General features: G+C 41.2%; 1 protein-coding gene across 1 annotated transcript in view; it reads right to left on the bottom strand.

Moving 5' to 3' along the window:
• Positions 1-10,685: 10,685 nt before the first annotated feature.
• CAMK4 (calcium/calmodulin dependent protein kinase IV) overlaps positions 10,686-16,325 on the bottom strand; it is a 174,674-nt gene continuing 169,034 nt past the window's right edge. The window contains exons 10-11 of the mRNA XM_072860289.1: positions 15,337-15,489; positions 10,686-12,430 (exon numbers count right to left, since the gene is read on the bottom strand). Coding sequence (XP_072716390.1) covers positions 12,266-12,430; positions 15,337-15,489 — 318 coding nt within the window. The 3' untranslated portion in view covers positions 10,686-12,265. The remainder of the gene's footprint in view (positions 12,431-15,336; positions 15,490-16,325) is intronic.

Here is a 16,325-nt window from a genome sequence, read left to right as displayed (position 1 = left end):
TGACTTTTTCTGTGGATCAGTCTGAGTGCTGCCTTTAATTTGGGTTCCAATCACACAGCACGGTGGCTAGTGTGTTGGTGTTACTAATTCAAGCTCCAAGGCTCACTGGTGATGCAGGGCAATGCTCAAGGGGGTGCATCTGAGCAGTTGCAAACATGAGTACTTTGTTATTTGGGTGCCATACGACCCCTCCTCATCTATATGCCTAACAGGATTTTGAGCTCCTTGCAATTTGGAGGAAGAAGGAAAGAAATTGCAGCATGCCTGTTCACTGGAGCATGAGGAACGTCCCTACAAACCAGCATCTCTTATGCACACAGGATTAAGCATGGAGGCCCTATGTGCACAGCCATCTCTGCTGAATTTCATGGTCTCCCGATCAACCAATCAAGCTAATTTAAAAGATACAATTAAAACATGAACATCTGTACAGAAACACAGCCCATTAGAGTTGAGAGGCTGAAAGTTTCCCAAGACCAACAGGTGTAGTGATCTTCACCAGAAGACCGTTGTACATCGAGGAGTTAGTGACACACACAGTGGTTAACCTCAGTGGGCCAGGGCTGCGCTGCGCTGTGCTTGGTCCCTGGCTGCAGGATAAAGTTACCCAGCTAATGATAGCGGGGGAGCCTGCAGGCTGCTGCCACGCAGTCCCAGCGATTACACCACCTGTGTGGCCTTCCCTGCGTCTGGCAGCGCAGCAAGAAGTTCTCGTGTGGACATCCTTCCTGCTTGGTAGTAGAAATGATAAGTAGTTTGATGAATGAAATGATGAATTGTTTTAAGAAAATCCTGAAATAGCTCGAATAACAAAAAATGGGGTAATCATTCCACGGACAGGATCTGCACAGCATGCTGTGCCAGAGGCCTGTTTGATGCTTCACAACTCAGGGTTCCCAGCATTTGAAGGGATGCAAAAGTATCTGTACTACCCTCTCTTTCTTTATTGTGTTAACTCTAATAAATAGCACTTCAAATGATACTTTACAGAGGCTGATTGCCTTTTTACTGGGATCATAAGGAACCAACACCTCCTGGTGCAAAACAGCAGGCAAGATCAAGAATCAAGTTTTGTATATGCTCTACATGGGCAAAACATCTTTCTGTTCTGCCTGTGTGCCTCCTAGCCCATACCATGGAAATTAAGCATTTGTGGAAGAGAAATTGAGGAAACCTGATGCTCACCAACATGTTCTACCCACTACGTGCCTCTTGTCTGAAGAAATGGAAGTATGATGGTGAAAAAAAAAGGAAGTGAGGAAGAGGCAAGAGGCCCTTCATACATTTTTTTTTTTTTAATGTCAAATAAAACTAGAGAGAATTCACAATGCATGTAAAAATATTGAAACATTTCCCAAACCATCTGCATCCTTGGATATTTTAGACAAAAAGTTACCTGCACACATACAACGTGTTGAAGGAAAAAGGTATTTTAACTGCTCAGAAGAACATCAGAACTACAAAAACCCAGGGCTTTATAAAGAAGCAGACTGCACCAGGCATCAGCAGAAATGCAGATTTTTGTTACTTATGAGGCAGGATGGTTTGTTTAACTCCCCAGCTATCCTAACTTATGGACAGTCACTCTGAGTAGTTCGGTCAGGTTACAGACTTGTCAGTTCTTTCTTATGTCTCATTTTCTTGTTTGTCTCACGCTCGCTATAAAACCAGTGTAATGTTACGCTCTAACATGAGCTTCCACACTGCTGTTTGATGAGCTATTTTTAAGAGGTCAGTCCAAAGCACAAAAATCTTGAGTTCCAGGGGAAATTCAAAGTCCATAAGACTCAGCTCCTATACATGCGCTCTTCTCTCCTTTTGAATTTCCACTGCTCTTTTCCACTCTGTTATGGAGATGGGAAGAAGGTGATTTCATGAAACTGTAGGAAGAACCTATGCCTTGCCTCAGCTTGGGAAAAGATTCAGCAGCATCAATGGAAGCACCAGATTAGACTTCTTCTGGAGCACTGCTACCACGCAGAACGTCTTGCAGAGCTTATCATCATTTATTTCTTACAACCCTCAGGGGTTTTGAAAAATCATCTCCCACAAAGGGGTGTGAAGAGACTCTGCATTCAAGCAGTTTGCAAGCCTAAGGAGTTGTAGGTGGCAGGAATAGCAAGCTGTTATAGTACAAGACAGTGGCCAATTGGCCAAGCAGCAGTTCTGCAAACCCATGGCAGTTGCGACCCATGGCAAACTGAGCAGGAGGGAACACCACTGAGGGTGCTAAATGACAGATATGGAAACAGACCAGAGAAACAAAAAATAATCCTTCCAACACCTCAGTCTTGCCAAGGCCTCCACTCAGGTACCACATGCAGCTTTGGGCTACATAGCTTTTGGCTACATAGTTCAAGACAGAGAGTAGTCAGTTACAGGCAGAAAATCTGTATGCAAGCAAGAAGCGCAGTGAAAGACCTAGGGCATGTGACCTGTGGGGAAGGACTTGGTTTGTGCTGATGAGAGAGGAGGATGCTGAACAAAGGAGCATTTTAATAACCTTTGGATTCACAGAAAATGGTTGCAGAAAACAGATCACCATGATAGACAAACTGTTAACTGCAACAAAAAGACTCAGAACTTTATAAAATACTTTCCAGTCATAAGAGTAGCAAAACGACTTGGCAGATTGCACAAGGAAGTGGCAGTGTTTTCATTGCTGTAGGTCTTTAAGAACGAGTGAGACAAGCGTCTATCTCACATAACCCTCCCCAGAGCACAGGGAGAGCTTGGACAACCTTACAAAGGTCTTTCCAGCCCTCTCGTTCTGTACTCCACCACTAATAACAGATTTAGTGTGTTATCCAACTGCTAAGGTTTTGAGGGAAGAGGAGAAGGGGAAATGCTATGCCAAGTTGGAATTCATTCAAGACTCTGCTATGTAAACAGATAACACCCATCATTACATCTCCCTATAATGATGGCTGTTGTTCCTTATCCTACGCTGAGGATTAGCTGTCAGCAAAAAATAGATGTAAGGACTTCTAGATTTACTAGTTTATTTAGCATCAGATCAGTCATGCAAGCCACTTATTAAAAACAGACTTCCCACCATCAAAGCATATTCTCATGGCTTATCAGCATTTCCATGCAAGTGCACAAGCAGGTACATTGGTCCCAAATACAATACACTGAAACAACAAAACTGTCAATTTTTTCTCATTCCAATTTCTCTCCGGTTCATTTGCACAGTATCAGAAAAGTTACTACACAAACAGGCTTAGTCTGAAGTAAAAGTGTACAGTTGAACAAGCAGTCCATAAATGTCTATTTAGTTGCTAACATCTTTGCTAGTACAAGCAAACAGTGTTGACAGTACAGGATTTCTTACACATTAAGCAGTAAAAGAAGGAGTCAGGTACACAGGACATGGAGCTAATTTGAGAAAGCCTAATAGATATATGACATTTTTCATTGTTATTGTTAAAGAGTCCAGCCGCCACTGCTCTGAGATCAATGAGCTTCTCTAACAGGCGTATAAAATACTTTGTATTACAAGTCAATAGCACCATTTCTCTGTTTGTCTTGGAAGCATCAGCACATACCGTAACCATGCAGCATATACTCCTCTTGAATTAACAGAAGCACAAAATTCCCTGCTTATGGTTTAGTCCTCATCCAGCCTCAAAGCCAAGAGCCACAAGGAGCCTCCAAACCAAAGCCAAGCCAGACACCAGCCCTTAATGTATCACATTTCTTCAGGTTAAAACCAGCTTAAGCTGATGAGCTCCTTACGGGGGGTCTGAAGCAGCCAGCCAGACTCTGCTTGGTGCCTCCCAGGCTTGCAAGGGCATGGTGGTATAGCTACTTGGGACTAACAAACTGCTTCCCCAAGGTGAGACAGACTCAGTGACTCTTTCCCTCTTCTCCCACTCCCTCACAAGCTGGATCAGCCACCCTTGCTGTCGTGAAAGACCATCCTATTTATCTTAGTCATAGGGACTAGGGTTCACCCTCCACCACTCCATCTTTCCTTCTTCCTGAGCACCTAGTCACTTCAGAGTTAATTTTCTCACAAGTGTAGGCCTCTCAACACTGTGCATTCTAAAACAATACACAAACCCAACCACACCCCAAAACAATGTCCGTTATGGAACATTCAATGAAATTTCTGCTATTTACTCAGAAGCATTAACATGACTTCTCATGAGCATGTGGTGTGAACAAAGAAGTGGTTCCTGTTGTGCATAACAGCATGAAGACACAGCTGGGGTAAGCTCTCAGCAGCTAGTAGTTTAACTGTTCTTGTTTCTAACTGCTTTCAGTAAAATATCTGTTAGTTTGTAATTACTGTTTCCCTGCACCCAAGATGGTAAAGATTTGAGCCGAGCAAACAAGGCACCTACCACTACACTGAGGGCAGTAGGTTGGTGGTGGAACCAGCCTGGGACCCTCTGCAGGGTCCCATGGATCACTGTCATTCCCAAGTAAGATCTTTCTCAGGGAGGACACTGCTACAGCAGGATTTAGGAAAATTCTTCAAAGATATTTTCTTCTAAACATGCATACCATCCATTTGTTTGGTTTCATGAAATATTTATTGACAAACTCCTGTTCACCATTAAAGACTACTCCATGCCCCATAGCAGGCTGAAGAAGAGACTGGGAGCCATATTAATAGTACAAACAAAACAGCGTTGATGTCTTACAAATTAAAAGTGGGGTCAATGGTGAGGTTTTTCCATCTAGAGGAGGCTGGTGCTGGATACATTTGTGCTACTTTCATAAACATGGCTGATGGGGATGTCTGGAAAATAACAGAAATCAGGGAACCTGAGACCTTGGAGGAAACACTTAGAGATGTTTTTCACCATATTCCTTGTCCAGACAAAGCTAAGAAGCAGGCTTCTTTGGTGTGCTCCGTAGCAAAATCTGCTGGTGTTTTTGTTGTGGGCGTTTATTGTTTGGTGGTATGTAGGGATTTGTGGTGGTGGTTGTGCTCGTTCATGTGAAGTTAGCATTTATAAGTAACTCAGTCATGCCTTGGGATCTGTTTTTTCTTAGATACCCTGGTTCTTGCAGGTATGGTAGCTATAATTTCTCACAGTGCAACACAGCTATTAAGAGCTAACATTTGGAGTGTTTTGCCGTTAATGTCTGTAAAAACTGTGCCTTAATCTGCAAAGATATTCTCACACGGGTGCCTTTATTGCTGTGACTACGCCAATTGATTTAAATGGGCCTAGTCATTTTGGTTAACTTCAGGCAGAAATGTAAGATGGAGCTTAACAGCAATGTCTCAGATATATGGCTCTTAAACAGCCACAGGTCTTTGCACTTTACTCTTCATACACCCTGTTTGGTTAGTTAAGTATGGTAATTTGATCAGGTAATTTGATCACTGGACATCTGCAAAACCTACAGCTCCTCTGGCTTGTCCAGGGGGAGAGAGAGAATTCCTTGGGCAGGAAAGAATTGCTTTTACAGGGGTTGGAAGAGGGCGTCTCTCGGGGCTGCACTGTAAAGGAGACATGGATGAACAACTGTTGACTTTGTGCACAATTAATTTAAATTTCCTAGATTTATGAAAAAGCTTTCTTTTGGAAGGAGTAGCTCAAAAGGACATGGCAGATGATACTGAGGGCTGATACGATAGAGCAGACCCCTACACACAGTTCTGTGGATGAACAAATATGTCTCAGTGGCTACTGGAACATGTTGTCTCTGGGATAGATCACATGCCATTTGCAGCTGTAAATCATATCCAGTGGCTTGCCTCAGCTTTTGAGTTACCAGAATAACTGCCTAAAGTCCACGATACAGTAATTTCAATTAGGAGAGCCATCCCAGATCCCCCCAACATGGGGATAAGAATTACAGTATTTTTTCTCTTTAGACTTTCCCTGTGTGTACATATGCAGATGCAATGATTGGCTCCACACAGTTTTGTATTATAAAGCAGATCATTATTTACAGTTCCAGACAACAAATGGGGCCAAGTGTTATGAATTGACTTCACTGTTTCTTCTGCCAACACTGTAAGTGGCAATGCTGCATAAAATGCGGTACTAAGTATATTGACCGGTATTAAGAAGATCATTGGTGATAGCACACATGATATTTTTCAGTTCCTAAGCCTGATGTTCTTCTTTGGATTGACCTAAACCACATCTTCTCCACAGAAGGAAAAAGATGCCATTGATGAAGGCGCTTCCTCATGCTGAGGAGCAGAACTTAGCATGGTGCTGTTCTTGTGCCACTTTGCTCTGAACTCCTCACTCCGAGCATTAGCAGCTCATACAGCCAAAGCATCTGCAGCAGCCCAGGTGCCTTCATTTTCTATTGGGAAACTAACTCAAGGAGATGAATTCTTTTCTGGTTCTGTCTGGCATTTGTTGCACAGCACTGGGCTATTTCTGTCAGCCAGGCATAGGCTGTTGAGAAAGGAAACAAAAGGTGCCAGAAAACAGCATGAGTCTAGGAAATGGGGAGGGAAAGGAGAAAGACCTCTACCTGGGTACTAACTGGCAATGACAAATCACAGCAAGGGTGGCTCACAGAGAAATCTATTTATACTTGACCAGTAAAACCCAGACTCTTTTGGGAGCACAAGCAACTCAAAAGAGCAGGAGTGAAACCATCTGATAGACCAAAGGGCAACAGTAGCTTTGTCAGGGCAGTGCAGCTGAAACCTGCCAAGCGTCAGATGGCTCTTCTCCCACTGACTGGCAGCTGACAGCTTTTCCTGGGTGCCCCATGGGGTCCAGGGCCAGGAAAAGAGATGAAGCATAAAGGAGAAGAAAAACAACAAGTCATTTGGCCATGAATGCAGGTTAACACTTGTTCTTGAAACTAGAGTTTCAAATGGAAAAACAGAAAAGATCCCTTTTGTTTAAGCTTTGCTCTTTATGTATCATCATATAACGTTCTGGAATGCTGCAATTTCTCAGGCGGACAGAAAAAAGTAGCCGATACTATGGGAGGAGCTCTATGCTACTTAATAGGAGTGAACACATGCTGTTTAATATATACCTTGGCTAGTAAACATCTTCCTGATATACAAGTTAAGGGTTAGACTGCCTGTTCATCGTCACACACAGCAGTGGATGGAGCATCACTGGGCAGGGGCCTCTGGTGCAGTTTAGCGCAGCTCTAACCCATCACAAAATGCTGTGCTTGTGTTGTCACCCCACTTCAGCCCATGTCCTGAGCATGCGAAAGGACGAGAGCGCTGCAGCACTCTTTTCCCAGCTGTGTCTTGGTATGAAAAAGCCAGAGCTGGGGAAAACTGTACCACTGTATTTATTAATCTTTCATACCTTGATATCCATTACACTGAATTTCATCCAGCGACGATCCATGTATACAAGAATGTGAAACACTATGGTTTCAGTTCCAGCTGAGTAATGCTGGCAAGGGGCAAAAGACAGCTTAGAAGGTTACTGTGACTGATAATGCAGACATGGCTCTTAGAGACTGTTCAGCAGTCTCTGCCTCTCTTTTGATAAATTTATATATTTGTGTGTGCGTGTACATATATTTTTTAATATATATAATTTTATTGATAAGTTCAGAATTGGGCCACTTGGACTATTCCATTCCGTTCTGGCTTCTGTACTACACCTATCCCCACAATATCTGAATGCCTTCCAATAGTGAGTAAGTTCATGACTGTGTTCATGTTCTCTGTTCCACTCCGGAGGCATAGAAGAACATGCAATGCAGAAGTTTATTTTGCTTTTGCTGGATTTTTGGCTATATGCATGTACATCCTTCCATGCTTATATAAGTTAGAGTATTCACACTCCAAAGGATGCTCTCCATATTTGCACTGACCCTCCATCAAGCTTCACTGAATTACTCTGGCCAGAAGTCTTACCTCCCAGACACAAAGCAAAATTTTGCTTATGTGGAGAATCTAGAGTCTTGTCAGTAAAAGTTTATACATGTTCTGGAACTAAGATCCATACATTCTGGATATAATGAGACTAGGTAATTATTTTATTCCTATTTTTCTCCTCTTCATTCCTTACAGTTTTATTTTCTTCTTATTTTGCAGTGCAGCTGATGGTTTTTGTTCCATGCAACATGGTATTGTGCAGGGGCTTATCAGGGAAGCTATATTTCTTTATACAAAAGCAGAATTAACTCTCACTTTTATGGTTGTATGTTCTAGCTGAAATTACTCTGAAAGGGAGGAAAGGACATTCTTTGAGCTATTATTGTTTTATAAAGTAACTTTCAGGATGTTCTGAGCTGTCTCTTTGTTTACCTTTGGCATCTTCAGGACTTGCTTGTATCCCTGCCATTGTGCTCTAGGTCTAACTGTGCTTCTTGCTTGGCCAGCCTCATTCCTGCTTTTCTCCCATATAAGAAGATATTTTTTGTTACTTGAATGCCATGCCTATACAAGCTATACACTCGTAACCTGAGCAGCAACAAGGTAGACTGAGCCACACAAAACTAAGTTATTCACCAGGAGAAATACAGAGCCTCTCCACAAGCCAGGGGTCAAGGCACTGAGCTGAGACCTGTGAGTTGTCCGTCCCTCTGTAAGCAGGCAATATGCAGGACACTGTGCAGGGATCTGCTGGGAGTCCTCCATCCTACACTTTCATATGCCAGTCTTAAACCCCCCCACCGAGAGCTGCACTGCAAGGTTCTGTGTAACAGCATGTCCCAGGATGTGTGCAGGAGCTGAGGGACAGTTGCCAATTGTTATTTGGAAATGGGTGTTTATTCTCCAGAGTCCTCCTGCATTTGCTGCTTAGCAGATACTGCTATCCATCTGCTAAGTTGGACACTGACAACTCCAAGCATCTTCTTCCCTTTCCCTGCTGCTGGGCTGGAGAAAATGCGGTGTTGTCCTCACTTTCCCCAGGGCTGCCAGCTGTGTCAGTGTTTCAGTTGCAGCGCCAGTTCTAGGAGAAGGATCTTTATTTGGTAAGCGCCGAGGCCCGGCTGCCAGTGAGCCACAGCCTTCGCCAGCCTGGGACTCCCTGCTGATCTGAGCCCCTTCCAAAAACTTTTTGGTTGCCGCTTTTATCCTACTCTAGTACCACATGGCTTTTCAGAGCACTTTGCTTTATTCACCGAGGCATGGGGTCCTTGCAAAAGGGATGCTGGGCAGTTTTTGTCACTCCTCTCCACATGCCCAACAGCCTGCTTGCTCACGGGGACAGAGCCCTTAGTATCTTTCTTCTGAAGCACATACCGTATCACAAACTTTTGCCTTGATGCTCTTTTGCATTCAAAAGTTTGATTATGGTGTATCTGCGTCTTTACAGCATGCTTGCACAATGCGAAGTACAAACTTCAGCTAACAAACCAACACTGGGCTCATGCAGTGCAAGCTACTGTGTCATCTGCAAAATCACAAGCAAAAGTGTTCGAAATGACAGGAAAGCTGTTCTATTTTGGAGTGAATCTTTCTGAACTTGTAAAAAACCCTGTTGCTGTGCAAAGGCAGGACATTGTTAGCCACTTAACAGCCATCAGATCCTCAGCCTCGCTCTCAAATATTAGACTTTAATGGTCTAATACTACAGTCTGCCTCTAAAAGTAAAGTTTTCCTAAGTTCAAATACTTCAGAAAGATGGTAAGGTTCCCCCTTTTGTACTTGAAGGACTTTGCTAATGTGCTGAACATCTTAAAAACTTAAAGCTTAGGATTTCAACAGAAAAGAGCATCGGTAATTTTCTACTTAGTTTATATCCACAGATGTGGAACTGGCCCACCTCCAGTAGCTTTCAGGTGTGTTCATATTTTTCAGCCACAGTAAGACACTGGTGTTGCACTCCCAAATCTGAATTACAGCAGATGCCACCGGGATGTAATTTTTCAGACAAAAACAATGCACATAACACTCCTTTCTTCAGTTACATGCGTGCACCCTAGCGCTGCTCTTCCTTCTGTATAGTATGGTCATACATAAGCCAGGCATACTACTTTACTGAGTCACATACTAGCAATACATTCAGCACAGACATCCTGATTGTTTCATATTGAGCATAATAAAAGAAAACTAAGCAAAAACAACTGAAGCCCCAGAGCCTTTATGCACAAGACTGAGCTGCCACTGAGATCATGTTGTCACAGAGAGTGTCCAGTTGCATGGCATCAGTTCATGTTTATAATATGCTATGGTGTAATTTAGCAAAGAATAACTTTAAGAATCAGCTGGGACTACTTTTCAGCTCAACAAACCATGCCTCAGATGAAGATAATTCTGCTCAGGCACTCATAGATGTGCAATGACTGTGCAGCCAGCTCCACTTCTGCAGATTAGAAGCAATTATCCCAAATGAAGGAGGAAATGTTACAGAAATCCAGCTTCTCCTGTCAAACCTCTGCACTGACCAAACTCGGATGGCTTTAGCACTGTAACCGGAGGAGGAGACCTATGGGTGAGAAATGCCTTCGTCCTGCAGTCACCTTGCAGGATATAAGAAAGATAGTAAAAAATGAGACAGGTGGATGTACCTATCACCTTCTCCAAATTGATTAGTTTCACTGTACTTGTTTTCAAGGGAAAATCTGCAAAAGTGTCTTGTTGGCCTGTTCACAGCTGCCATGCCCCCACCAGCTGTTTCAGCTGACCTCAAAGTATGTCACCTGGGGAGAGGATGGATGCACGTACTTTAAATTTCAACTGTGGTTAATTAGCAAACCGTTTTGTACAAATTTAAAGAGTTATAAGACATGGATAAAAAATCTCAGATACAATACATTCATTAGCATGCATTCTCACCTAGTAAAGACAGTATCTTTAATTCCTTTTTATATTAATCTAGATTACATTTTATTTATCAAACCTACCATATGAATAACATTGTATTACCCTTTAATTTCATCAGGAAAGGTAGCTACTGAATGTTTTATTAATGACTTGTTTTTTCAGTAGCTGATACATTTTTTCAAGGCAAGTCGTGCAAGGCCTAACAACATAAAAACAATTAAAGCAAAAGAGGAACGTTGAGTGTATTAGGGCGTTAAGTAACTATCAGTATTAAAAAGTTTAATAAACACAAATGACATTGTTGTACATCAGGTTCTTTTTGCCATTTCTGTAATATATCAGTAACATTACGAAATTCACGTGCTATCAAAGTGATAACAAACAAATGTAAACAGTCATACATACCGCATGTTAGTTTTTCAATTCCTATCAATTACGTTCAACAAAAAAATCAAGATAGCTGAAGAGCCTGACCCTAATTTAGCAAGCTGATCCATGCACACAGCTTTTAACTTAAGACACAGGAGCTCTGCGTGGATGCAAGATCTGTGCTGGTGGATCACTTTACAGGAGAGGTCCTTTGTTAGGAAAATCTGGACTAACTATGCTGACAAGTGGAAACTGGTTACTCATGAGGTTAAACTATCTGGGAGGCAACTAGATTATACTACTTGCTCCCAAACCTTGTGTAAGAGTGGTTCCCCAGAGCAAAATCATTAAGTTGTGGAACAGCTTCCTTCAAGCATTTACAACTTGTATAATTGCAGATTATTCCCTTAAGCCCTATAAAAACGTCTTCTAGCTGCACTGTTTAGAAATTAATGAATAAATATAATGGTATTTCAAAAATTTGCATCTACTCTAATCCTCTTTTAGTCTATCGTTTTGTTTCACTAACACTTTACTAGAGAATGAGATGGCAGAAATCCAAGTAGTTTTGGTTGTCATTAAAATACTGTATATAAACAGGAAAAGTCAGAATAAGGCATTCTCAACACAAGCTTGAGGAACATACATTTTCATGCCCAGTGGAACTAACATTTCCGTTTCTTCCCAGAAGTAGTGGAATGTTTTTTGCATATATATCCCCAAATACTTTTTGAATTTTACAGATAAAAAGCATTATTTCGTACATGAGTTTTAAAAGCATTGGCTTGGTATTTCCTTCCATTTCGTCTGCTGCAGGACTATGCATCTGGAAGGAAGCAGTTCAAAGAAACTCACGACATACAGAAGACACCTACTTCCATAAAACTAAATTAAATAGTATTTTGTTTTAAATGCCATCTAGAAACACTGGATAGATGTATATGAAGTATACACATTATGGTAGGTAGTTATTCATCCCCATGTTTTCACCTGCCGGTATTACTGTAAATAACATTGTTTCCATGACATGCCTTATGGAACAGTTTACTATTTTCATAAGCAGTCACATGCATTGAAGGTAGGATCACCAGCCAGTGCATTTGGTACCCCAAAACAGAACCAGAGAGGCCAAGCTTACGAATCTCTCTTGCTGAATGACAAGTTAGCTGGTGTATGAAATGACAGATCTCAGCTGAAACAAGGAAGCACATTGACCTAAGACATTTCTTCTGGAGTTGCTTCTGCTTCCTGAGTGGGTTTCTCTTCAGGTTTGCCATCGTGGACGGGAGATGGGTTCCGGCTGGGCTTGTTGCTGTCATGTGCGCTGTGACCGCTGGCACTGCCGAGGCGAGTTGAGGCCACCACAGCTTTTACTGCAGCCTGAGAAAGAGAGGATCAAGCAAACATTCCTTAAAGGACATGGTCTGTCAGCACTGCAGCTTTAGCATCATCCCATTAGGGAACATAACTGCGTTTAGTCTTCATGGTAATGTCACATTTGGATACCTGCTTGGGCCTGGACAGATTTAGAATTGAGGTTTAAATTTGGTTTGAGGTTTGAGGTTTAAAATTGCTGCTTTCACAAGGTTACAAGTTGGCCAACATGAACATAATTCTTTTTCTGGCTGCACATGCTACTTTTTTTATAGAAACTACTTCAGATCTCCCATGTTGAAGATAGATAGCAAAAAGAAAGTTATCTTCCATCATAATAATAATAATAGTATTATCACTGATTATTCCATGAAAAGTTCACAAAGGGAAACAATATTTTGCACTATTGCACGTGCCAAGCACAATGGTGCAGAGCATATGGGCAACTTCCTATGTATATATAGAAATACACATTGGGGATAGGCTCTCATATCACATAAAATGTCACAAAATGAAGACACGCATTAAGACAGCTATCTTAGCCCTTGCCTTGAAGAGTTTTATTGCCTGAAAAAACAAACATACAAGGTGAGGAAAAGAAATACTAATCTCTGTGTATGACAACTCTAGCTATTTTTGAGTTGGCTAGCTTTTTGCTTAGGCATCACAGAAGAAGCGAGTCTGCAGGAAGGGATGAGGAGTATAGCAAGTTTTGTGGTTTGGAGGGTAGGATGGTTTGGAGGGTAACCATGCCAAAAAAACGCCCCAGAAAAACCCAAAAGAAAAAGAAGATGCTAATGAAAAAACACTATATAAACATTGGCAAGAAAGAAAAATCAGCTAATATAGAATATGAAGTCAAAGTACAAACCATGAGCCAATAAAAGTGGCAATAATTTTGAAAGTGAGATTACAAATCAGGCCACTTGATGGCTTACAAACTTGATTGACTTACAAACAGAACAGGCCACTTGATGATATTATAATGTATAAAGATACTTTTAATGTAATTTACTCTCACTAGCCATGTGGATGTTTATGAAATAAATTCAACACAATCTATAAAAAACCAAATCATGAGAGCTTTCAAGGTATTCTATAAAAATATGTCTTTACGTAAAGAAACCCTGCTGCTGGACTTATATGTTGGGAAAGAGAGGATAATTTTCTATTATTCTTATTAACAAAACAACAACTAAAGCATGTATTCACTACCTGGTTTTCTGCTTTGTTCTTATTTTTTGGGCAGGAATTAATTGTCTAAAAATTTGTGTTCATTTTATACATATATATGTGTAAAACTATTAACTCTACAATAACTGCTAACTCCAGTTAATTCTCTTAATAATTGGAGATTTGGTCATTTAATCTTTAATAGAAAAGCAATGAAGAAATAAACTTATAAAAAGCAACAGCTTTTAAACACAGAAGTATAAATTGGTTGACTATGGGGATCTAAATAAACTGTGCTTCAAAAGAATCTCGTTGGTGATCAAAGGTGTAAAAACATAAAGAGAATCAAAATCAAAACATGCAAAAAGGGTATGCATTTCTTTGTGACCTCCTGGGCAGGGAATGTAACAGCTCACTCAAAAATAATGAAATTTATGACTCTGCTCATGCTCTGAAATAATTTTGATATAACAATGTTGCATGGCATCTTCAGTGAATACACAGCAATCCTGCTATAAGGCTGCAGAAATCTTTCTGAAAATAACAATGTTAATAGACAGTAGAACGTTTAGTCAGTTCTGCATGGGCAAAGCGTCACTGTGAATTATATCTACAGTGTCTGAGACCTTTGTAAATGACAAAACTTTTTTCTTTGCCCTGTAGAGATTCTCTGTCACAGATTCCTAATAATACTGAAAAAAATGAGCAAAAACAGAGTTAAGGGTCATTGTTTGTGCATTGGGTTTTGCATGGTGGTTGTAAAGCTCTCAGACAAGATACTTTTTACTGTTATTCCCCGGGGCTACAAGAGCAGCTTCACTGTAGCTGTTGGTAATAATTTCTGTGCTGAAGTATCCCTGGAAGTCTCTCTTAAGCAGACACAAATCTTTAACAACTGAAGAAGGGATTAGGGGAGAAGAAAGCTTCCCAATGTTATGTCACTTAGATGCCCAGCCGCCTGCCATTTACACCTAAAAATGTTTCCCTGCTTCTTCCCATGGTAGATATGTAGACTAGATGGTAAAGGAGCATACTGGTGACTCAAAACCTAATGTTATGTTCAGCACAGGTCCCACCTGCACTCCTGCCTTGCAGTGCTTAATTTCCAGATAAAGAATGCTATTGCACATTTGCTCTTGGAGGGACTTGGAAATGCATGTTGTAGGCCTGTTAATCTCAACCCACACATTTTATGGACCTACATGTCTGAAATGCTGACTCTATACCATACAGAAGGATGGCTTAAGCTTCTGCTTTGTATTGATTAGTATAGAAACTGAGGGTGGCTTACAGACCAAAATATGCTGTAGTATTTTAAAAATCTACCAGATTTCTAAATGCTCATGAAGAAGCTACTCAGAATTTTGTTCTTTCTGGTCAATGCTCTAAGGATGCACAAGCAGTACAGGACTGGCGGATGGACAGAAGCAAGGAAGGAAGAAGGGAAGAAAGGAAGGAAGGAAGGAAGGAAGGTAAGGAATTTACAGAAGCTGTGTACATTCTCAGCAGTTGTCTCTGTGTAGATAGAGTTTTCAATCAACCTCACACATTTTTATTTGTTTGGCTGCAGACATCAACTGTATCAGCTTCAGCTTCTTCATCTTCATCAGTCATCTTAAATAAAAAGCTTCCATAACACTATGGAATGTTGTCCTGAAAAGCGTGCAAGGTTTCTGTAAGGCTACTAATTTAATTGCATGCTTTCATAGCCAAAACAAAGACTATGTCCAGACACTTGCCTTAAGTTTACGCCGGGCATTGAATTCCTGAAGTTTCTTTTGTGCATTGTCCATATGTGCAAAGTTTGCTGCCTTCCCTGTGACCCATGGGTGCTGCAAAGCCTGTAGAGTGGTGAGGCGTTTCTTGGGGTCTAAAACAATCAACTTTTTAACCTGCATCACAACGAAGAAATACAGAAGACTGTTAACCTTATTCTTCATTTACATTTACCGAGCTTTGGATTTTGGGGCTTTGGTCTTGGTTTGGGAAGTATCTTAGTGAAACACATTCTAAGAAACCAACAAGAATTTGCATTCAGGTCTCTGCACGTATTTTGTTTCTGGCATTTCTTGGTCCTCCATAAATAACATCTGAATAAGACAGCCACTAAGGAGGAGAAAAAGAATCAAATGGTTACTAGCATTTGTAGGAGTATGTACCAGTGCAGCTGGCCTGTATCTGTCATAAGCTGTTGTATGTCTGAATTGTCACATAAACCCTAAGAGATTCTCAAAATATGCCCAGCCAGGCAGTTCTCTTAGCAGTATCCCCACTTTTGGATTTGGACAAGGTTTAAGCTGGATTAGAAAGTTTAAACTCTAGTGTATGCAATTCATGCAGACTTGTACCATGCGGTCACTGCCAGCTACATCAAAAATGAAATGTTCTTTCAGTCACTGCAAAACCTCATGTACACATGAACTAAAAAGTACTGTACAAGTATTTCTCTCTTAGCCCACTCTGAAGCTAATGCTGTTTATGCCATTCTTTCTGTTATTGAGACCAGGAAACTGCACCTCTCCAAACACAACAGGAAGACATTCTGAGGAACAAGGCACTGCAGACATACCCCTAGGAGTGGAGGTGGTACAAACTGCTGGGTACAAAGTGTGTCCAGTCAAGCTGCATTTCGTGGATTTTGCTGTATGTCTGGACAAGTGATGTTTTAAAAAAAGAAGGGTGAGGATGGAGTAAAGGAGTACATGGATGGTACTCAGCAGAGCCACAC

This window comes from Ciconia boyciana, chromosome 4, assembly GCF_034638445.1.
Source record: "Ciconia boyciana chromosome 4, ASM3463844v1, whole genome shotgun sequence".
NCBI classification, from domain to species: domain Eukaryota; kingdom Metazoa; phylum Chordata; class Aves; order Ciconiiformes; family Ciconiidae; genus Ciconia; species Ciconia boyciana.
This window is presented reverse-complemented; position numbering and strand designations above follow the sequence as displayed.